The sequence below is a fragment of the Leuresthes tenuis genome, unplaced genomic scaffold (assembly GCF_036924035.1).
Source record: "Leuresthes tenuis unplaced genomic scaffold, fLeuTen1.0.hap1 SCAF_4, whole genome shotgun sequence".
Taxonomy (NCBI): domain Eukaryota; kingdom Metazoa; phylum Chordata; class Actinopteri; order Atheriniformes; family Atherinopsidae; genus Leuresthes; species Leuresthes tenuis.
Genome location: NW_027325358.1, coordinates 35,059,598 through 35,082,303, shown reverse-complemented (window position 1 = coordinate 35,082,303; position 22,706 = coordinate 35,059,598). Strand labels below are relative to the sequence as shown.

The 22,706-nt window shown below is 41.5% G+C and overlaps 2 protein-coding genes across 3 annotated transcripts; one reads left to right on the top strand and one right to left on the bottom strand.

Annotated features, from left to right (window-relative positions):
* Nucleotides 1-2,047: 2,047 nt before the first annotated feature.
* nup133 (nucleoporin 133) lies at nucleotides 2,048-15,597 on the bottom strand. Of its 2 annotated transcripts, none has more exons than XM_072383577.1 (25): nucleotides 15,392-15,597; nucleotides 15,025-15,140; nucleotides 14,574-14,677; nucleotides 14,085-14,318; nucleotides 13,610-13,780; nucleotides 13,037-13,192; nucleotides 11,870-11,940; nucleotides 10,762-10,909; nucleotides 10,039-10,189; nucleotides 9,564-9,718; nucleotides 8,994-9,085; nucleotides 8,487-8,650; nucleotides 8,188-8,282; nucleotides 7,414-7,638; nucleotides 7,217-7,339; nucleotides 6,974-7,082; nucleotides 6,582-6,827; nucleotides 6,316-6,449; nucleotides 5,067-5,225; nucleotides 4,545-4,680; nucleotides 3,936-4,054; nucleotides 3,265-3,345; nucleotides 3,119-3,183; nucleotides 2,799-2,887; nucleotides 2,048-2,325 (listed from the first exon to the last, which is right to left on the bottom strand). In XM_072383577.1, exons 1-25 carry the CDS (start codon nucleotides 15,517-15,519, stop codon nucleotides 2,189-2,191), a joined length of 3,408 nt encoding a protein of 1,135 aa, XP_072239678.1. In that variant the 5' UTR covers nucleotides 15,520-15,597; the 3' UTR covers nucleotides 2,048-2,188. The 2 variants fall into 2 exon arrangements, with proteins under 2 accessions (XP_072239678.1, XP_072239677.1); XM_072383576.1 differs by having other exon boundaries at nucleotides 6,582-6,845; nucleotides 6,983-7,082.
* A 646-nt stretch (nucleotides 15,598-16,243) lies between these two features.
* On the top strand, nucleotides 16,244-20,087 carry taf5l (TAF5-like RNA polymerase II, p300/CBP-associated factor (PCAF)-associated factor). The gene is made up of 5 exons (XM_072383575.1): nucleotides 16,244-16,479; nucleotides 16,907-17,048; nucleotides 17,175-17,279; nucleotides 17,459-18,219; nucleotides 18,879-20,087. Exons 1-5 carry the CDS (start codon nucleotides 16,417-16,419, stop codon nucleotides 19,674-19,676), a joined length of 1,869 nt encoding a protein of 622 aa, XP_072239676.1. The 5' UTR covers nucleotides 16,244-16,416; the 3' UTR covers nucleotides 19,677-20,087.
* The last annotated feature ends 2,619 nt before the right edge of the window (nucleotides 20,088-22,706 follow it).

Here is a 22,706-nt window from a genome sequence, read left to right as displayed (position 1 = left end):
GGTGAGTGAGATAGTCCAGTTTTTTATATTCTACACTAAAGGGAAAACAGGATAGGGAGGAAAAGGCTGAGACAAACCAAGCTCATCTTTGGGCCAAGCAGCAAGAAGAGGAGCAGTGATAGAGGGAGAGCAGGTACTATAAAAGGAAGAGACTATGCCAGACCTGTATACGTTTTAAAATTCAGATGTTTAAAGCATGATAATTGAAGTATTGTGTAAGATTATAATAGAAATGTGTTCAAAAGCTGACTTTCTTTGATAAAAGTGAACAGATTAGGCACTACCATCAATATGATAGTGTAATAGGGCTTGGTTATCTATTTTAAATACTGAAGGAAATATGAAGCATTTGTATATATTATCCCTCTGTACAAGGACAGTTCATTCCTTTTTATTCCTGATCCATGACTTGATGAAATTCATTCTCCAGTATTACAATGTAACTCATTTGCAAATAATTTAGGATGAGGGTGATGTTCTCTGATAAGAAACAAAATAAATAAGCCTAAAAGTCATTATGATGTTGTTTTTGTTCCTTTAAGACTCTGAAAATGGCCAGATTTAAATAACGGAATTAAAAAAATTCCAGGGGAGCATGCCCCTGAACCCAACTAGAAGTTCTGACTCATGACCTCAGCATTGTTTGGGCCCTGCGTACGGCCCTGAGCACAGTGTTATCAAAGTTGGCTCAGCTCTGTATGCGGCACTTTATTCAAGCCGAAGACTGTGGAGTTGGGAGGTTTTGCCAACAGTAGAGGATCAAATGGATTTATGAGATATTGTTACAAATTATTTAAAATATTTTTCCTTGGTGTAATTTTTAAAAAAAGTTTCAAATGTAAAACTGTTACCCAGGTTACAGATCCTAAAGTAAACTAAAGAAATACAATCATTTCAAATAATAATTAATTTGTTTTAAAAGGTTTTTGTATTAAATGTGTTTTTTTGCTTATTCTGTAACTTATTGAGATGTGTTTCAAAAGTTAAAACCTAGCAGTTAAATGGCTCCTTTTGATCTTCATCTTAGTGTTTTTAGGGGAATATTAAAACTTAAAGTTGCTTAAATCATACTTAAATCTGTTTACTAAGTGCAATGTAACAAACTTATAGGTTGATAACACCTGAAATGTATGGGTTTTACACCTACTTATTCATTTGTTTAAGGTAAAAAGTTAACTTAAAAAGTCAATTTAAAAGTTTAAATTAGTGAAAAAAACTTGATAAAAAATTAGCTTAAATGAAAGAACACAGAACTTACTTTTTAACTTAAAGGTTACAAATGAAATAGGTTGAGAGTAAATTGAACTTGACACAGGTTGTGGATGTGTATTGTCATTGTTTTAAGTTCAGTTAACTGTTGGCTTCACAACTTTATGAGGTGGTGGTTATTGTCTCTGCCCTCCATCACCCAACAGGAGGAAGTGCTGATTAATGCAGGCCAGCCTCTGAAGTCTTTCTGGCTCTGGTGTCGGAGTTGATTCAGAAACACTTACTTCTGATCTGCTCGTCCTGCAGGGTAAGGGTAAGTTAAATTAAAATACAGCAGAGCCATCACAATAACCAAAGACACTTTCCACCCCAGTAACTGTCTGTTTTGGCTGCTGAACTCAAGAATATTAATATTTTTCTGTACATTTCTAGCTTTTTATTTCTTGTTTTATTGTTAAAACCCATTTTTTGAACAGTCGAAGGAGTGACTCAGGGTTAGATTGAACTTCATGTTATACATGTATAACTGACCATGTCACAAATAAACTCTCTTTGGGTCTTTATCACACTTTGTTTTAGGTTTTTATTTAAAATGATCTCTTAATGGAAAAAAAAAAAAACCCCACACTTTTCACACAAAGCACACTTTTCCCCATCTTCATTTGCTTGTGTAACTCGTTTCTTCTGATCCTACAAAGCAGTATCAGAAAAGTCACTACATGCCAGCAAATGACAAAAAAGGTCACTGAGCTGACATCAGGACTCTGAGGAAAAAGTACCTCAGTAGCTTAGATGGAAATTGAATTTGTACATGTTTTTGTAAAAATATCACTGAAGATACAGAAATGCAAACATATTTATTTAGAAAACAGCACAATTCAAACAAATCTTGAACATTGTTAGAATGTGAAGCTAAGCTGAAGTGCAGCAGGCTTTAATGGGAGAGGAGGCAGCCACAGAGTTCAGATCATCTAAACTGTCACATCTGAGCTTGAAGATAATGTTCATAATTGGCTCGTAGGAGAAATTCAAAATAGGGCTTTGATTTTAAACTGCTCAGCTCATCCAGCTCCAGCAGCTCTTTGACATCAGGCAGGTAAGTCTGCAGAGGAACACCTGGAAAATAGGGGGTTCATTTCTTAATGATTACTTGGGAGAATAACCTTCGTACAAGCAGAGTTTTGATTCAGTCCAGATCACAAACTGCCAACGTGACAGACAAAGTCTGTGTGTATATTTGGTGGATGCTTCAAGTTGTGCGAGCAATGTCATGCATATTAATATCTCAGAATGAGTACTGACACATTTCTCAAACCATAATATAGGCATACAGCAAAATCCTAGAACTATGAAGATCATCACACATCAGAATAGTAATAGAATAGCAGCCCCTTATCTCGAAATCTTTCTCGAAAGCTTTCCTTACTTGGTAAGAATCTGTCTTAGATCTTAATTTTAGATTTTCAAAGTGAGATGATTTTGTTGCTTACAATGGGAATCTAATGGTTTTTTTAGATAAACTATTAGCTTGAGGGCCTTGTCTGTACTTCCGTTTCCACAGCATAGACGGCCTTGGTAACATTTCTTACCTTCTTGTATGAGTTCGAGGAGGATCTTGATAAAGATGCTGTTCTTGGCTGCTTCCAGAGGATCATCGTTCCCATCAGCAGAGGACCAGCTGAGAATCAGGCAGCAAAGAAGGCAGATAACTTGTGAAAAGCAGCAACAATTACAGACTGGGTTATGACATTTTTTAACTAGTGTTTTAATCAAACTGTTTAAAAAACAGTTTATGCAAAAAACAACTTCTACTTTGTTTTAGTTAGAATCAATACCAAAAATCAAAAGCCTCTTTAATTTAAGTAAAACTCCCATCTAACTAGATAAACACAGACATAAAAGATCTTACTCATCTCTCCTAAGTGCTTTGCCAAAGATCTCACATTTGAGTGAGTCGATGTCCACATCGTCCTCCTGTAACATGAACCCAGATAATGCACATGAGTTAACATTATTCTGGCATCAAGCAGTCCATAAATAACAGCAGAACATTACCTCTTCTATGTACTCCAGCAGGTCCAGAGCCTTTTTGAAATCGTACTCATTGGCTCGTCTGTTGTCGTCACAGATGTACAGCTGGTGAGGAGGGAGGAAACATTTAAGTTGTTCTGGGCTTATTTTGTCCATATAAGGTTTAACAAAATCTTGTTTTCTTCTTTTAGTTAAAGGCCTCAAAAACACAAACAAATTTGTTTCCAGAAATTCATTTTTGTGTAAATCACTCAAGTTCATGAGGAGGTAATGCAATGCAAATGATACTAATAACTATAACTGCCTCTCCAGTAATGTTTAAGTCAGCTACTGTTAGCAGTTTCAGTTGAGACAACTCTCCTGGATAGTGACACGTACCGTGCTTGCACTTTCATCCAATCAAAACATGAAACCTGCTGTGTGCCTACTACCTCTTAGTTTTTGCTGAGTTAATTCAGTGGACAGTTGGCCGTTAGACGAGTTCTCATTGTGGAAATTATCTGTATTACTTCACTGAAATACAACAAGCGAGCCTGTTCGCCTCCAGATGGGGTGTGACTGAAATGTTTTTAAATTCTGTGTATTTGTACCTACATTCACATGTAGCCAGATCCAACATACACACCAGGAGTGAATATGTTTGACAGACACCAGACCCCACATTGCAGCTGACGTGTCTGTGGGGATCTTCTCACCTGTATGAGGTTGTGAGCAGAGAGCAGAGGCATGGTGTCAGGGTTCTGCTGTTTCTCCTCCAGGAGCTGTCTGGGCAGAGTCTCTTGATGAAGCAGGAAGCGCTCCTGCTCCCCAATATCTGATCAAGCACATCAATGATAACATCAAGTCTACTTACAGGCAAAGTTCGAAAAGACAAATCAGTCTTAGGTGTTACAAAGTGTCATGCGTGGAAATGATGTCATGTATTTTCTGTGGAAAATGAAAAAGTTGTCAAACAAACACCAAACAGGAAATTAATTAGATTACACAATGAAACTGTCTGGAATTAAAAACAGTAAAACAGGAGGCGATTGGTGTACAATATCCTCCATATAAATGTACTTAGCAACAGGCTTAGTTAAATTCAGGTGGTGCCTTTTTTTTGGACAGGCAGTGTATAAGACCAATACAGTTCAGATCTTTGAGAGTTGAATTCAATAACTAAACTTCTTTTAAGAAGGTGTCTATGAAGACAGCATCGCTGTGTGCTGCAACATGTTTCCTTAGATGATAACAACATTTCCACTTCACACTGCTGTGCGTTTTTTGGATTATAGAAATGATTAACAACTCGTTTGTGTTTTCACCATCGATTTGTTTGGTGAGCTTGTCCTCGGGCAGGTCTGAGGCCAGGGCAGTCAGCTTACTGAGAGCCAGCAATGTCTTCTTCTTTACAAAGTAACGTGTCTCCATGTTGGCCTGGCTATAGAGAGTCCTGTGGGCCTGCAGAGACAGAGCAGAAAATTAAGAAATTATTCTTTAATCAAACTGACAACAAAACAAAGCTGACAGGGCATTTTTATTGTCAATATACTTTATCTGCTGAGAGAGAAAAGAGAGAAAAGAAAGACTTTCCAGCCGTTCCTGACAGCAAATTATTGGCTTGATTTATAGGAGCCCTTAGCCAAATCAAGCTGAGATCAGTAACAGTGTAAGAGTGTGTTTAATATAAAACAGTCTTTTTGTCACCCAGAACATTATATAATATGGAAGGACAGAATGAACCACATGAATGGGACAAACAAAGACGTATTATTAATATTAGAACGTGAAAAGTATTTGTGAGAGCTAAAGACTGCACCAAACAGATGTGTGTGCGAGTTGCGTACACTCTGATAGTCGTGGATGTGGATGTGGTGCAGCCAGCTCAGGTGTTGGTGAGCCTGCAGGAAGCTGGCCAGTTGGTGGTGCTGTGCAGCCGGCTGGGACAACAGCTTACCCCTCTTCCCCTTCTCCATGTACCAACGAAACAGGAAGTCAGCAAAGTTCTAGAAGACAGAATAGGACAAAAAAAAAAAAAACCCAGAGTGGCCTATTTATGATTGTGTTTCCTGTTTTGGTATGTCCATTTAAACATTGTTTGATAATTTCAGACATTTTGAGGAGGTAAAGTATACAGAGAGACATAAGTGTGTTGGCTAGAGTGCTCTGAAAGGAATGGTGTGGGGTGATGGCAGACTTAAACTGACTGGGTCATTTAGATCTCAGCCAATGAAATTTGAGGTTTGACTTTGACACCAACAAAACACTAATACACCACTGCTCCCTATTTAGAGACTGTATAGAAATGATCAAGACACTGAACCCCATGTTGCCTACCGATGCATCCATCGGTGTATGCGTATACGCATATAACGGGAGTGAATGGGGCATAGACAATACCGGCTTTCTACACCCGGGTCTCTTGGGATAAAGTCATCGCTGCGTGCCACTGCAGCACAGCTTATTTATGCCATGCTCCGTGACGGTCGGCTATCTTCACATGTGTAGAAAGTGCCCAATAACAACAACACGGCAGCTCTGAACTAACAGTGCAATAGTACACGTTCATTCATTCATTCATTCGTCTTAAAGTATTGGAGAAATAAAGACAGATAATGCCTTATTTAGAGGCTGTATTGTCTATGCCCCATTCACTCCCGTTATATGGATGTACGTGGATCTTGAGTGATCCAAATATCTTCCGAAGGACGCCGACTTTTACCAAAATGTTAAGGAGTAGATGAACGTATTTTATGCCAGAAACAAGGTCCAAGTTTAAAAAAAAAGGAACTTCCCCTCTAAGATCTTTCTGCTTTTGACACATCAATGGACTAGTTTACTAAAATTTGTGTGGAAGTTTTGGCACTAGGGTGAAACACATATCCCAATTCACTTTGGGATTTTAATCTTTAATGTTAAAGAGACCTTTTTTAAACATTACTTCAGGTGAGCAAAACCCCTAAAAAGTACTGTAAATATGTCGAAAATAATATGCTCACCATACGAGACCAAATACATTTGTCAAAGTCTTGGCTGAGATGATTGAATTTTGCAAATTTGCAACACAGGACTTCAAAATCTATAAGAAAGGTGTACCTGGTCAGCAAACTTGGCCATATAGTGCTGCAGTCGGCTCTGGTTGTCAGTCTGCTCACACATCTGAACCAGAATGTCAAAGTCACAGTACTTCTCAGCCAACGCTGCCACCCACTGGTACTGACCCAGCTCCACTACAACACACAGCAGACACAATCACGACATAAAACCTATACACAAAAATTTGAAACTTTGACAAAGCTCAGTTTTTATGATATTTCTGAAAGTGGCTGAGGTTTGGCTATATTTCATTATAGTCCACTTACACAGTGGTGCCAGCAGCTCTGAGCGGCGCTGACTATACTCCATCTCCAGGCTGTTGTAACGCTCCTGTTGGGACCCTGGGGGCCTCTGCTGTTGCAGGGAAGTCAACTGGGCCACATAGCCACCCAAGTAGATGTCCAACAGTGCCACCAGCTGTTCACAGACGACACTGCGCAACTCTGAGTCAGCATGTTGGTAGACTGAGCGCAAGATTATGTCATGCTGGCGGGAAATGATGGTGCGAACACCTCCAACACCACTTGATGCTGGAGGAAAGAGAAGGTGACAGTAAAAGTGTTAATAATATAGTCCACATCAACAGGCACTTTCACAAATCCAAATCCCAAATTGTAAACACAATTCAAACAGGCTTTGGCTCTTATAGAAGATGAACAGACATTACCTGTCCAAGGGACATACTCAGGCTCAGCAGCATAACTTTCAGGGGCTCTGTACATGGAAGCCTTTGTTTCTCTGTACTGACCAGCAGCCTGAAGCATGTCCTGCGCACACACACACACAGTACAAGTTCTAATACATTACTACAGTTTAACATACCTCTCTGATGTTACTACTTTCGTCTTCCCTCTCTGGTGGCACACGTCACCCTTCATCAAACGACAAACGGAGATTTTACCTTGATGATGTTGTTTACTGTGAGGACCACCTTGGCCCACTGCACTGAGTCAGCCAAGTTCTCCTTTAGACTCTGCTCCTCCTCTTCCAGCAGACAGTCAAACACAGAGGAGATCTGGGACACCTGTGAAAGCAACATGACAACAAGTAAACAGCCATCCAATTTCCAAACTACTCCTTCGCAACAGAGACACAAACCTCTCTGAAGAAAACGTCAGCTACAGTGAGGCTGAGCGACACCGAGGTGTTGCTCCTCTGCAGCGTGGTGCTGATGGCCCGGTTCACCAGCTCAGCATGTTTGGTGTGGTAGTTTTTCAGTACCATGGCTGCCTGCAGCTTCTCAGCATGCTCACAAAGCAGCAGACGTGTTGCCATGGGAGATGAACGCACGGTCACCTGACTGAGCCGGTCCAGCAGACCCACCTGGCAGGAGAGGGTGAAATCAGAGTCATGATGACACTTGTGTGTTTGTTTTCCTATAGTTGAATATAAAATGCCTAGTTGTTGTTGTTTTGGTTTGAGTTTGTGCCACTCTCAATCTTTTTTTAACTAATTCCATCTATATAAAATGGAAAATGGTGCTCATTAATGAAATCTGCTTGTAAGAATTTTGTCAGGATTAAATTATCTCTGGGGCTGATTTCAGTGCTTCTGATAAGATGGGCTGCAGAGAAAAAAAAAACAAAAAAAACTTTCAAATGCCCTTTTACAAGTTAGAACAATAAACTGAGCCCAGACAGGCCTGCAACTTTCCAAAAGATCAAGTAGGAATTAATTTAGATAAACAACAATTCTATGAAACATTTGAATGTAAATCTTTCCGTCTTGTCAGTGATGGTGCTTTTGGGTGCAAAGGACTTGCTGCAGCTGACTTTGCTGAACTCCAGAAAGTTGTGTTCCTGACTGTAAAGCTTTGCACAGATGGCTAATTAAAGTTGTCGCTGAGGTGTAGACTCTAGAATGCATCTTTACCTGGAGCAGAAAGTCCATGAAACAACCGTGGGCCTTCATCTTGTCCTCCAGTTGGTGGAGGATGATGAGGGAGGTCAGAGGAAAGCCAGCACACTCTGAAACAATCAAAACAAAAGAAAGATAAGAACAAGTTTGAGGCTGACACTAGCTGTGAGTTTGTCTGCATGTTTACAATAGCTACATGTTACATAATCATGGCTTTAAGTCCTACTGTTACTCCACAGAAAATAATTGTTGGGTTTATACTGTTAAGGGACAAGTTAGTCATTTGAGCCCAGCTCCTTCTCTCCTCCCCTCACCATCAGGGACAGACTCAGCCCAGCGAGGATCTGAGGCCGGGTAATCGTCCACCAGGTCCAGGTTGATCTGAGTCACAATGCTGTCCAGCTCAGTTCCCTCCTCTCCATCACTGTCAGCGGGGAAGAGCTCATCTGTGATTGTCTGAGCTCCCATCAGGTCATTGCTGACAAAACAAGGACAAATAAATTCATCATTTCATTGCAAAATTGGTTATGACCATTTAAAAGAAAAGATTAAGTTTAGTCACAATGCTCAATTAAAGATTTTCAGGAAATGTAACTGTTTACCAGAAGACTAAAGATCGTAGAATGATGCATAAATGTAGACTGATCGTGTTTTCTGCTTCTGGATGAGCTCAAATAATCAAGAAACGCTAATATCACTGACTTTTTGCACAAACTGATGCACAGTAGTAAACCAGAGGGAACCGAATGGTATCAGGAAACAATCTCAGTTCCATATTTTGCTCTTTAAAAATCAATCTGCAAACTTTTCTATCGACTTACCGACAGAATTGCAGGAAGGCAGCCTTCAGGAGTTTAGTCTTGTCCTCCTGGGGAACAGGCTCTGCCCTGGTTGGAGTCTCCATGACAGAAACCTTAAACAGCCACAAAAATTTGATAAAATCGTGGTTAACAAGCATTTCTTTGTTTATTTTAAGACTTATTTTTCCTCACTGCAAGGCCAAAGAGTGAATTGTTATGGGAGGTAGGAGTCTTGATAAAGGCTGAAGCTGTACGGGCCCATAACCTGAACCAATATTCTTATTTATCTGGATTTGGGCCGTATTCTCGGATCACAGTAGGAGGCAACAGAACATGGTTAGTGTAAAATATGTTCTGGAAATGCACAGTTTGGTTTAAAGCACCAGGGCTCAAGACAATTACTTCCTGTGAAGTCTTCAGACAATGACTTGCTCTATGGGCTCAGATGAATATTAGGTGAAAGTTTTTACTACAGAGTTAGAAGGGTAACTACTGTACGGTCTGACTGAACAAAAAAGTCTCCTGGTAAATGTCTAAGAAAGTGTAGGACTGTAGTTCATGTGTGAAAAAGTCTTCACTCTGCAATTTTACCTCTGGTGCTGCAGCCAGTGAAGAGCAGAGCGAGTCCTCCATGGTCTCCGGCAGGATGGAGGCAGTCTCTCTGGCAACCACTGCAACCAGGCCGTTGTTCTGGGAGAAAAATACTGGCAGATTGGCACAGCAGCCTCCTCCATATATGCCGTCACCTGAGCAGACAGAGGTCAGCATGGATTATTCATTCTTTGGGTTCTACCCTTCAGTTTTCAATTTTGTTAGATGATGGACATCAGGCTTGAAACTGATATATACACATAAGTTGTGGTCTTAAGGGGTAAAAGATACAATCACCATCAGTGCTATACTAAATATCACATTATGCAATTAAATGTATAATTTCTCCTTTGATCCCTCGTTATTTTCAAAAGCCAAACAGTCTTTTATCATCATGTCAAGTGTTAATAATGCACAGACAAGAAGCAATGTGTTAGCATCTGAGCATCGAAAACAAAGCGCTGCCACCTCTCACCTGGTAAGTTAAAACTGATTTTCTCATCTGGTGGAGCGCCCCTGCTGGTGCCTGTTGAGCAGGTGAACACCAGCTCCTTGTTGTACAGGAAGGCGGTGGAGCTGGGGGAGCGAGGCATCACCAGGCGTGTGGCCTGCAGGGCCTCTTCGCTCTGAGACAACGACACATCAGAACACATTTCAAATTATGTTGTGCATCACAAAACATTAGGAAAGTATAAATGCAAAACAATTGCGTCAGAATTTTTTTCTCTACATTTAAGCAAAAATCGAATTATTTAGTCATGCGAGTGGTTTCAACTTCTTTCTTTTCTACAGCCATTAAAGTCTAACAAAGGTCAGTGGAATTTCAGTTGTGTTGCCCAAAGCAATGCTTGATGGTTAACTTCTGGACTTCCTGCCAGGGGCCCTCTTTCTAAAGATAAAACACCATAAACTGTTTCGATAGGGTTTATGTTTCTTTAGTGGACCCAGAACAGAAATTACATTTCCATTATTTTTCACACTTCCATCTTTGGTGATCTAAGCAGTACTGATACAAACAATTCTCCTCTGATGTACTGATGCAGAGCCTCTACAGGTTTATATCTAAAAATTGCATAAGGACAACAAAGTGGGTGGTTACACTGAAAAAAACATGGAGTCAATAAATTAAGCTCTTGATCCTGAGACAGACTTAAACAGAATGTGAATCACCCTCTGCAGCACAAGGATGGGGACTGACCTGGAATTGACAGTTATACTTTGTCACCTCTACGGTGAACTGCTCAGAGATGGAGGCCCCATTATCCTGCAGGGTGACGAGGCAGAAGTAGGCCAGGCAGGGAGTGTCTGAGGGATTCCAGGCTGCAGCAGAAACCACCAGGCCGGCTCTGAAGTCACACAGCACAGAGTCGGAGTCAGACCAGATGCACATAAAGCATTGGGAAATAGATTTTACTCATGAATTGGCTTCAAAGAGCAGCTTCAAAGTCAAAGCTGTCTTGGCTGTCAGTTAGACATAACTGGTATCATGGTGGTAATGATCGTTTTTGTTAACCAGGTTTTCTTCTTCAGACTCAATGAAAAGAGAAGCTGACTACATGACTAACTTCAGTCATGATGAACTGGTTGATATAATAACAAAAACACAGCACCAAGCTGAAGAAAATTCAGTCTATACATCTTTAAAATGGTTTGTACGGATTATGTTCTTGATACAGCACAGATGTGTTTACATTTTGTGCTACCATGTCTTCACAGAGAAAACTGTCAGGAAACATTAGTCAAAGACCAACAGTTCTGTAGCCTTTGGAGCAGGTTACGTGTTCAGCACAAGTTACCATGGTGATTCAGGTTAAAAGAGAGCAACGTACATAACAATGAACTCTCACTTTATGCTTAGGACACTTCTATCCCTTTAATCTTGCCTAGTGCGTCCCCAACAGACAGAAAAGAAGATACTGCTTAAGCTTAAAATTCAACTAACAAGTCAGTCATTTTAGATGAAAGTCTGAAAGAAGAAGAATCGTGAAATTGCTATGACTAAACGAAGAAAAATAGATTTTCTTTTTAAACATCCAATAATCACATTGATAAATACATGGATCAGGACAGTTCCATTCATTGTGATGGAACACAAACAAGTAGTCTACAATGACCACTTACAGTCACATGAAAAAGAAAGTACATTCTTTTAAAAAGAACTTGACTGAATGGGGAAGCGTGGGCGTATGTTTTTATGTGTACAATCATTTTTTAAATCATGACAGTTTAGAGAGCTGTTGTGCATGTCTATCCAGCTCTGCAGGTTACACTCACACACACTTTTACACACAGACAAACACACTCACTGGCTGAGCTTCATGTCCAGGTATGCCACATTTGCCATCTCCTTCATCTCCTCGTAATTGCTCTCTGACCCCTGGTGAAAGAAACCTCAGTCAGAAAAATAAGAATTGTTTTAAGTCTGGCTTACATTGAATTTGGTTTCTAACAGTTTAACTTATCTCAGAACATAAAGCAAACTTTTAACAACTCTGTGTATTAAAGTGGTGGCCACTGTGTGGAAGGTCAGACCCAGAAATATTTACATGTTCTTTGCTGAATGCAGTCACATGTGTTGGTCACACATGAACATCAATAGAAATAGAGCCGTGTACTCTGGTGTTCATCTCGTTATCACTGATGCAAAATATGTCTAAAGGCTCATTTACACTCCTGTGACGTACGTAAATAGGTACGTTTGTTTCAAACACTGTCAGAGTTCAGAGTTAATTTTCGAGTTCCAATGTCGGCTTCAGACAATAGCAAACATGGTGACAATGGAAGAGATCATGATAATGTACCTTGACCGAAAGAATCATGAAAAGAGCCAGCGCAGTACATGACAGCGGTCTGAGTGGCCATTAGATACATTGCAGCATGTTGATGGAGTTCAACACTGTCCCCACAACTTCTAGTAGTACTGGTCCAGTCATATATTTTGTCATTGTAGTTTTCTTAAAATCTCGTCTCGTCTTGTGAGCTGATCATTACCCTTTTAAGATATTAGCAGAGACATTGTAGGACTATTGTCCTTGAATAACTTTTATAGCAGATGGTTATTCAAGTATCTAAGGCAGAGATCATTTGTGTGTTATAAGTACCTTGCTTGTTAGCACTAATAATTGTGGAGTTGCACTCAATGATAAAAGCCAGTTTCAACATTAACACAGTCAGAATGATTCAAAGTGTAATCAGACTGAAATATCTAGGGCCCAGTTTCACTTGAGGTCTGTACATCTCACATGGACGTGTGTTTTTTTCTTTTCTGCAGAAAAGTGCAGAAAGATAATGCATCATTTCATTTTCTACTCTTTCAGTCACAGGAACAAATGACAAAAAAGTTCATCCAACCATGACTTAAATGTACAGTAAAAGTAGATTGCCAATAACAAAAACACTTCAAGGTCAACAGTAGTGATGCTGATATTGTGTGTACCATCATGCTAAACCCATACTGCACAGTCTGCACTTACCCAGATTGAATCAGTGATGCTCTCAGTCAGAGCTCTGCGGGTATCCCAGCTGAAGATCTGGTGCTCTGAGCTTTCGTCCATCTCCCATTTACTTAGACTGGAAGAGGTCAGTGTGTACAGGCAGCTGGTTCCCCCCTCCCACAGCACACTGTGGAGCTGAGCAAATAATACACAGTAATGAATCCCTGTAGCACAGTGCAATGCTGACGCTCAGTTTGTCAAAAAGTTACATATATTGACTCATCTTTGACTTAACTGTTTTTTCTGTTTGTTTTTTTAGGAGCAGTCCAGATTTGCTGCCCTGCATCTGTGTCAATGCCCCCAGAACATCAGAAATCTGAATATAGTTTGTCGTAAAAAATGCTATCTGACCAATCTGAATCATTAGAAAAACTATCCACTTTTAATCATCTTTCAAATAAAGTGGAATACTGACCTCTAACCAGCACGACAGCGTTTGAAAATGATTCAACTGCAGACTGAGCCCTCTCTGCAGTACTTCAATATTAAATGCTGCTACTGAGAAGTAATACAAACCCAAATACTACAGAAAAATAATTTATTTGGACTCACTGTGTCATTCGCTGGAGGGGAGAGGATGCCAAACAGGCTGGAAACACGGCGTCCAATGCCAGACAGCATGCCCTGACCCTGCAGCAGAGGCCGATACTGTAGCCTCTCTGAAGAGTCTGCGCTTGCCCTCAACATTTGACTCCTAACTGACGATATGACGAAGCTTCCACCCTGGGAGAGAAGAGGAAAGTCAGGCAGACAAACAGAGCATCAGAAAAAATAGGGGTGGAAGTTAGGATTTAAGCTGAAGATTCAAACAGTAACGGGAAAAAAAAGACAAAACAAAACAAACGTATATCGAAAAATGTGATGTTTCTGATTCAGATGTTCAAGTAAATAAAAGTAAAATAAAAATGGTGGACTAAAAAAAATTACACAGATTAACTAATAGCTGTTTTATCAGATATACCTAACACACCCACTGCCACATTCAACATTCTTAGCTGTAATTCGGGCTTTCTGAAGATCTACTCACTCTGACAGCAACAACAAAGTTGCAGAGATCTCCCAAATCCAAATCTGATTCTGTGTAGTTGCCCTCATGAGCCAGGCTTGGCCAGAAACGAGCTGTACCTTCCACGGCCAGCGCCAAGACAGAGATGGACTGAACAGGGGCCAGCTCCAGAGAAGTGGAGGATGTCACAGCCACCAGGTCTGCTGTGTAGTTGTACTCACTGCTGGGCAGCTGCAGCTCCTTACACACTGACAGCTTTAAGAAAACACTAAGTTCAGTTTGTTGTTCACAACTCCTCCTGAGAGAGTCACATTTTTTCTTTTATATCTATCATCAGCATAATACTAAAAGATAAACAGCTTCCCTCATCCTTCGGTTGCTTTTTATTTGAGAAGATTTAATTTACACTCGCACAAACGCATCATACTATGACAGTTGAGAGCCTGAAACCAGTACATGTCTCTCCATGTATCATGAAACCATTGGTTGGTGCATGCTTATGTATTGTACCTTGGCAACAGGAGTCTTACAGATCTTCCAAATGATCAATCTCTCTCCACAAATCATCCAGGCCCAGCCGCTCTCATTCACCTTCACGGAGATCTGATCATCAGCTAGAGGCATTAACACAAACACACATACAAAACTGGTTAGTGCCAACACAAAAAGACATTTAAAACAGAAAAGAAATGAATACATCACAATAAAAACTGTAAATCAGACACATTTAGGCCTAGTGTGGGCTTCTTTGGCACCTCTGGTACAGTTGTGGCTCTGACAAGTGTTATGCGGACCAGCCGTGGCACAAAGTTCATGAGCTGTGCCTATATTGAATCATGGCATCTGTTGTGTGGGCCAAATCTGTGCAGTACAGTAAGTCTTGTGGGGGCCCAGATGTGGCCCAAAGGCCCAATTAATAAGCCAATTTAGGCCATAGCTGGGTATAGGCAGGTAAACTTACCGTCAGCCATGGTCAGTGCCTCCATCACTTTGACAGGCAGGGACGAGCCAAACGTCTGTACATCATAGCAGTTGGTTTCTGCAACTGCGTGGCTCTGTACCCGCGTGGGTGTTGACCTGTGGGAGAGAGACTTCACATATTAAGACTCTCGGTCCCATTGTCTAACTAGAGAGCTGAAACTAGAGAGCAATTAAGTTTATGGCGCTTAAATTTTCCAACATCAGTAATATTAGTGAAGCCGAAAGTATTAGTATGCCAGTGAGGTGGCAAAGAAATATAACTGTAGCCATCATAAAGGGAGAATTTAATGGACCACTAATAGACCAGATTGTACTCGTACAACTTCCTGCTGGGTATATCTACTCACCTCGCCGACAGAGGCGTCCTGCGCGGGGAGAACGGCAGACTGGTGGCCGCTCCGGAGACGCTCTTCCTCGCTGCGGTCCTGCCCTGCTGCCTGCGGGCGGAGCTCGGTGCAGTGCGGGGACTAAACATGCCTGCGGTGCTACCCCGAACGGTTCTGCAGTCGACAAATATGCTAGCACCGTAAAAGCTGACACTGTAATCCAATATGAATTGCCTCTCTCCAAACAGCGCGCGGTTCAGTCGCTTGAATTAAACGTCAATGTTGACGACAGCCCATTATAAAAAAAACTTTATTAACAGCATGAACATTTACAGCCACGAGGAGCCCCTTAGTGGACACGGAGGGAACACTTTAATCTCACATTTGACTAAACTTTTCCTGCATGAAATACATCTTGCTCCATAGCATACACTTTGTTGTCCTTATTTATGTTCCTATTTGACCCATAAGCCAAAAAGCTAGAAATCTGTTATATCTATGTGTGCGCAAAAAAACACTTAAACAATAGGAAACACATGGGAATTCTCAGAATTGGTTAATAAGGTGTGAAGAGAATTGTTTATGGATATCCTTTTTGCCTCGACTATGAGACTTACACCGTGGTTATCTGACCCTCTGGAAGATCAGTAATCTCTCAGTTACACATTAAGATTTAAAATAAAGATATGAAATATTATGAATAATTAATTAAATTTCCAGTAAAAGTACGACTTATTAAAAGGTGCCATCCTGTGTGGCAATCAGTTTGCAAGGCTGTAACTGCTGTGCTAACTTTGCTCTATTTAAAGTAACTGTGGGGTAACAAAAAAAACAATCCTAAAATCTGATATCGACAGGTTAGCCTTGTCATAGCAATACAGGCGGAAATAGCGGACCAGCGAAAGCTATGGCTGCGCAGAAATGAGGGCGGTGAGCTAGCCAGCTAGCAAAAACATACACAATTAATGGAGCCTTTACGGCGGCGGCCGACAACTACGATGGAGCGGCAACGAAAACGAGCGGCGTAGTTTCTGTTGGACACTGGCATGCATTATAACTCAACTTGCTTGATACACAAACTGACGACTAACGGAACAACACGATATGCAGTGAGTAGCTGCTTTCAGCCGGCGGTGCTGCAAACATTACTTAATCCCGCTAAAAGTTTTGAGCTGCCAGGCCCATTGCTAAAGTTAGCCGGTTAGCTCAATGCAGGCTTCCACCTTGACTATGGAAATTAATCAGCTTTTCACAGGGCTCGCTCCAGTTGTTTCGGACTTACAATTAAGCCCAGGGTCTCATTCCCAGTGTCACTTTTTTAAAAAGTCTTTGCTAGAAAACTGGTAGCTAATTGGGAAGGTGCAGTGCACAGAGGTTCACTGTGGGGTTACTGGGGCGATGACAACTTGAAAGCGTGTTTTAGATTATGTACGGTACTAATTGGCAGGATGAGAGATCAAATTAAACGTATGAACTTTCTGTACTAAGACTGTCAAGTGTGTGACATGGGTATGGTCTATGGTTGGTACTCGTCAGGTCATGAAACGGGTTCGCACAGAGCAGATCCAGTATGCTGTGGCTCAGTACCTGAAGAAGAGGCAGTATGTGGACACAGACGGCTCCCTAAAAGGAGCCAAGCTCTTCCAATCAGCTGAAGAGATGGCTGCCAGTTTAACAGGTGAGCAGATGTTAAAAAAACACAATGCTGTTGCACTAATTTTACACACATCGGAACGAATCATAGGGGATTGGTTGAATTAATGTATTTCTCCACTCTGCAACCCTTTCTTTCCTTTCTGAACAGTACAAACAGAGTCGGGTTCTTCCAACGTCATTTCTGCTGGTCCCTGTCAGTCTGACCCACAACAGTACGAGACACAGTTCTCCAGGCTGCGCTCCTTTCTCTCAGGTCTGCATGTTTTCAGCTGAAAATAAATGTGGATTTCCACAATCCAACATAAGTGTGTTGCTCTTTTATGTTAGCATTTAGAATGTCTGCTCTCAGTTAAGAAAGAAGCATCCACCAAGTTATATCAAAGACATTTTCTTTGATTAGAAAACCTTAAGAATCCTGTCTCCTATCAACAGAAGCAGAAATATCCTGGGCTCAAGAGGTGAGCAGCATTCTCTATCCACTGTTTATCTACCTCCACCTGGACATGGTGCGCTTTGGCCTGAAGGGGGCAGTGGATAGTTTTTACAGTCGTTTTCATGACGCCTTTCATCAGGACGGCGAGCAGCGTGCTGTCATAGAACAGCTCCGGCATGTTCTGACAGCACAGGACATTGCAGCCAACCCCAAGCTGAGAGCTTTTCTGGAGCACAAGTATGTGATTCATCTGACGGAGCCGGCTTACAGCTATTTATTGCGTTACCTACAGAGTGAGGACAACGGCGTCCTCTGTAGGGCCCTGAGCACACACCTGCAAGTGGAGGTTACTGTTTCGAGATGTACAGACTACCAGCTGTATGGAGCTGCTGGTGTTTCAACATCTGCCCCAAACTCCACTTCCTCCTGGGTGGGAGTGGATGGAGTAGAGGGTGGGGAGGGGGTGGAGGTTCCTGCAGGGATTCCGCAGAACGAGGCAGCCTTAGACGCTCTGCAGGACTGCATCAAGAAAGTCCGCGAAGGCCCCCCGTCACTCACTACCATTTGTTTTTATGCCTTCCACCACACGGAGCAGATGCTGAACACGGCCGAGGTCTCGGCTGACAGCCGGCTGCTGGCTGCAGGTTTTGACAGCTCTACAGTGAAGCTGTGGAGCCTCCGAGCCAGAAAACTGAAGGCCACACCGCATCAGGCTGACGTATCACGCATCCACCTGGCATGTGATGTTCTGGAGGAGGAAGTGAGTATACTTAGTTTTTGTACTTTTCGAAAACAATGCTGGTTTGAAGGTAGAGCTTTTTGAGGGCACTAACAATTTCAAGGTAGTACTTGAAGCACCGAACAGCATAGATTTGAGCTAGTATTTTCTTTCCACGTTCTTTCAATCAAAAGGATTCCTGTGGGAATGTACCACATTGCTGATTTGATTGCAGCTCAGACCTGCTTTTCAGGCAGCAAGTCAGTGGCTAATTTCCTTTATCTTCCCAAGTCTTTGGACCACCACAGAAACTCAACCACAGTCTGAAGGACATGGTCATGAAACTTCCCAATTGACATAATTAATCTCCAACTGGTAAATGGCTGTGGTCAACAATGTAAATGTATTTTATGTATAAAAAGTTTCCCTATATCATTAACTGGTTTCTTTACTCTGGTAAAATGTGTAAATGCAGTAGTTTTGGATTTTAGAATGTTTGTTGGACAGAACACAGGAAGTCTTTTTGCCTCTTGAAAGCTAAACTTTTTTTTCTGTGGTTTAACAACGATGGACTAAACTGTGAATTAAGAAACCAATTTCAGAAAGGAGCATCAGTTGTGGTCCATCAGCGACATATTGTTTACAATTTGTGTAAGCGCATCATGATAGAACCAACTAATACCAGACGTCTCTCTTTCCAGGCTGATGAAGAGGATGGCTGTGGTAGTGAGATAAAAACGCTGCGAGGTCACAGTGGCCCTGTGTATCGTACCGCCTTCCTGACAGACAGCTCCGGCCTGCTCTCTTGCTCTGAAGACACAACCATCCGATACTGGGACCTGGGCAGTTTCACCAACACTGTGCTCTACCAGGGCCATGCCTACCCGGTATGGGACGTTGATGTGAGCCCCTGCAGCCTTTATTTCGCCAGCTGCTCACATGACCGCACCACCCGTCTTTGGACGTTCTCTCGCACTTACCCACTGCGGCTTTATGCTGGACATCTCTCAGATGTTGACTGCATCAAATTTCACCCAAACTCCAACTACCTGGCCACTGGCTCCACAGACAAGACGGTACGACTATGGAGCACCCAGCAGGGGGCCTCTGTTCGCCTCTTCACTGGCCACCGTGGCCCTGTACTCTCACTTGCTTTTTCACCTAATGGGAAGTACCTGGCTTCTGCTGGGGAGGACCAGCGTGTGAAGCTTTGGGATTTGGCATCAGGCACTTTGTTTAAAGACCTTCGTGGGCACACAGACAGCATCACAAGTCTGTCATTCAGCCCGGACAGTAGCCTAGTGGCATCGTCATCAATGGACAACTCGGTCCGCGTGTGGGATATCCGCAACTCCCACGGTGGGGCACCTGCTGACGGCTCATCCAGTGAGCTGGTGGGACTGTACACTGGAAACACCAGCAATGTGCTCAATGTCCAGTTCATGGCCTGCAATCTACTGCTGGTGACAGGAACAGCACAGGAGAAAGCAGAACAGTAACCACAGCTGTCTGCTTTTTGTGTTTATACTTAGAGAAAAGGTTATGTGTGTCAAATGTTACTTTGAGGATGCTTTCATCACTCAGATTCTTGTTTTCTCTTGTTCATAAATTAAATAAAGTGCCCAAGAGTCTGCTTTTTGTGTTCCTTGTTAGTTGTAGCATAGGGGGAAAACAAACAACTAATTTTGTTTTGTACATTGTCTCATTCTTTTATAAACTGTCTGATATGTTCATTTGAAGATAAGATGTGACCAAACCTTTTTCTTTTTTTTTTTTTTTTTTTTATGAAAGAATGACCCAGTTTATCTTATGCCTGATAATTAAAATGTGAAATGTTTAGTTTGTTGTAGTTCTAGACAGTCCCAATAAAAATAAAAATTCCTTACCGAGAAAATAATATGTCTTGTTTTTTCTTTAATTACTGGTTGTTGTTGAAGTTTTAAGTATAATAAAGCAGCTGAAAAGTGAAGTGAGGATTGAAGATGATGTGCTCAAGAAAAAAAAGAACATTTTACATTTTACACTGTTTGCAACCTGGTTGTGCTTAATGATGGCAAAAAATAAAGTTGAAATGGATTATGTTCTACTTGGATTGTATTCAAACAGCCTGGGAGCTTGTCACTGTTTTTCCATCTGGTAGCCCATGACAAAGAATTTATTAGAACTAATGCTTCAGTGTATTGATTTTGTGATTTTCTTGCATGTATCACCACCTCCGTGGAGTAAGTCTTACCGTATCAACTCATCACTTGTTGTCTTTGCAATCCCCCTTAATGCATTCTGTTCCACTGCCCTCTCACTAAACTGCTTTGCTCGGCTGTATATAAAGTTCACCCAACCTCTACCAGGCACGTTGAAAAATGCAGACACGCATCAATGATCTTCTCAAGTTGTGCAATATATACATATTACATATTTTTGAAAAAGGTGGGCAGAGAATTTCCAGTTTGTCCACAAATGTGTGAGAACATCCTACTGAAGTGTTTAAAAACAATGTTCCTCAAAGAAAGATTGGAATGGATTTGCACATTTGTCCCTCTACAGTGCAGAATATCATAAATGCAATCAAGGAATTGGGGGAATTTCAGTGTGTAAAGGACAAGGGAGCAAGCCTAAGCTGGACACCCTGGATCTCTGATCCCTCAGATGGCACTGCATCAACTGTCATTCATCAATAGCTGATAGAACCACAAGGACAAGGGATTACTGTGGGAAACCACAATACAGCACCACAATACAGAGTTCCATTCACAAATGCCACTTCAAACTTTGTTGAGTTTGCATGTTCACTCCAGTTTCCTCCCACTGCCTGAAAACATACATATCAGGTTAATTTTTTACTCTAAATTGACCCAAGGTTAAGTGTGAGTATGCATGGTTGTTTGTCTCTCTGTGGCCCTGTGATGGACAGGTGATCTGTCTACAATATACCCCTCCTCTCACCCGATGACAGCTGGGATAGACTCCAGCCCCCTGGGACCCTGAGTTTGGTTAAGCGGATGGATGGATGGGTGAAATAAAATGTATTGTTCCAAATCTTTTTCTGATTTGGGGTTTTACAATGTTCTGAAAACACAATAAAAATCTTAAATTTTTTGTGTAGACACAGAAAGCTGTACAATTTCTATTTTAAACTAAAAACAAGAAATCCTGCACAGTGTCTATGTTCTATACACTATTAAGACAAACATGAACCAGGTTCACTTCTTTGTAAGATCAGTTTTCTTAAGATGCATATCTTTACTGAAGTTGTCTTTAAATGACAAGTGGATTTTATCCATTCATCAGAGGGTGTACATTAACTTTTCGAAGAACATTACTGACTAAGAAGCATTGTGGTACATGCATTTTTAGAGAATCAACAACTTACTCAAAAGTTTGATCTTTTAAACTCAGTTGCGGGTAAACAGAGAAGGTAGAGAAACAGCTCAGCATTATCATCGCTATCAACTTTCTTACATTTAGGCTCACAAACATGTTTACCTAGTGCATTCAGCACAACACATTGTTGTTTCCTCACGTTATGACAGGAATGAATCAAGTATCCAGTGAAAGGAATGAGGATTTCCCATCTGACAACATGAAGGAGTGTCAGACTGGCAACACCCTACATCTGTCTGCAGTGCTCAGAGGGAGGTGACAAAGAGATAAAGCTTTCATCTGTGATCATGAATGTTTTGTGAGACAATGGGCCCCTGCGCACAGATATAACAGGTTCCTGCACCAGCTGAAAGGAACATATCCTGTAGTAGTTGTTCTACTTTATTTGTAGTGTCTCTTCATGGTACCTATTTTGTTTTTCTGTATGGAAGTCTTGCTTCTTAAATCTTTGTCCATTTAGTATCTCTTAGTACCTGACTAAATCCTGGACAACAACCAGCTGCTGTGATTTTGTGTCTCTTTTTACAGAATTACATATCAGAATTGTGTGTCTTTTGGTGTGTTTTTCTTTTTTTTCTTTTGCTGGTCCATCTCCTCCAGCGTCTTTGGTGAGACATTCTTAAACCAGCTTAGAGATATGGTCTCTCCAGAGTCCTGGGTCAGCCCCATGGATTCCTCTCAGTAGACCATGTCTAAAACACCTCTCTTTATGAAGCTCGGGGGCAGTGACTCTACTCTAAGCCCCTCCTAGATGACTAAGCTCCTATCACAAAAGGTGAGCCCAGACCCACTTCAGAGTAAGCTAATTTCTGCTGCTTGTATTTGTGATCGCTTGCGATTCTTTTGGTCACAGTTCGTGACCATAAGTGGCTCATTTGTGGCTCATTACTGTGTTGATAAATTGGTATAACATCGCAATCACTGTAGATGCTGCCCCAATCTGCCTATCAGTTTCTAATTCTGTTCTAACCCTACTTGTGAACAAGACAATGAGATACTTAGACTCCCCCATTTGAGGCAGCACACGGTAGCAAAAAAGTAAAATGGAATCTTAAGCCAACCAAGCTGCTAACTGTCCGACTCTTGGTTGTGCCGTCACTGTGGGTCACTGAGCTTAGCATAGAAGTCCAGCAACAATGCACCACACA

What these genes read in the sequence shown, in the direction of transcription:
- nup133 (XM_072383576.1), bottom strand. Translation starts at nt 15,519, where the DNA reads ATGTTTAGTCCCCGCACTGCACCGAGCTCCGCCCGCAGGCAGCAGGGC. An exon ending in ACATCCACGACTATCAGAGT is followed by an intron (nt 4,681 to 5,066) that starts GTACGCAACTCG and finishes CTGTCTCTGCAG; the next exon opens with GCCCACAGGACTCTCTATAG. An exon ending in CCTCGAACTCATACAAGAAG is followed by an intron (nt 2,326 to 2,798) that starts GTAAGAAATGTT and finishes CCTATTTTCCAG; the next exon opens with GTGTTCCTCTGCAGACTTAC.
- taf5l (XM_072383575.1), top strand. Translation starts at nt 16,417, where the DNA reads ATGCATTATAACTCAACTTGCTTGATACACAAACTGACGACTAACGGA. An exon ending in ACGGAACAACACGATATGCA is followed by an intron (nt 16,480 to 16,906) that starts GTGAGTAGCTGC and finishes GGTACTCGTCAG; the next exon opens with GTCATGAAACGGGTTCGCAC. An exon ending in GTGATGTTCTGGAGGAGGAA is followed by an intron (nt 18,220 to 18,878) that starts GTGAGTATACTT and finishes CTCTCTTTCCAG; the next exon opens with GCTGATGAAGAGGATGGCTG.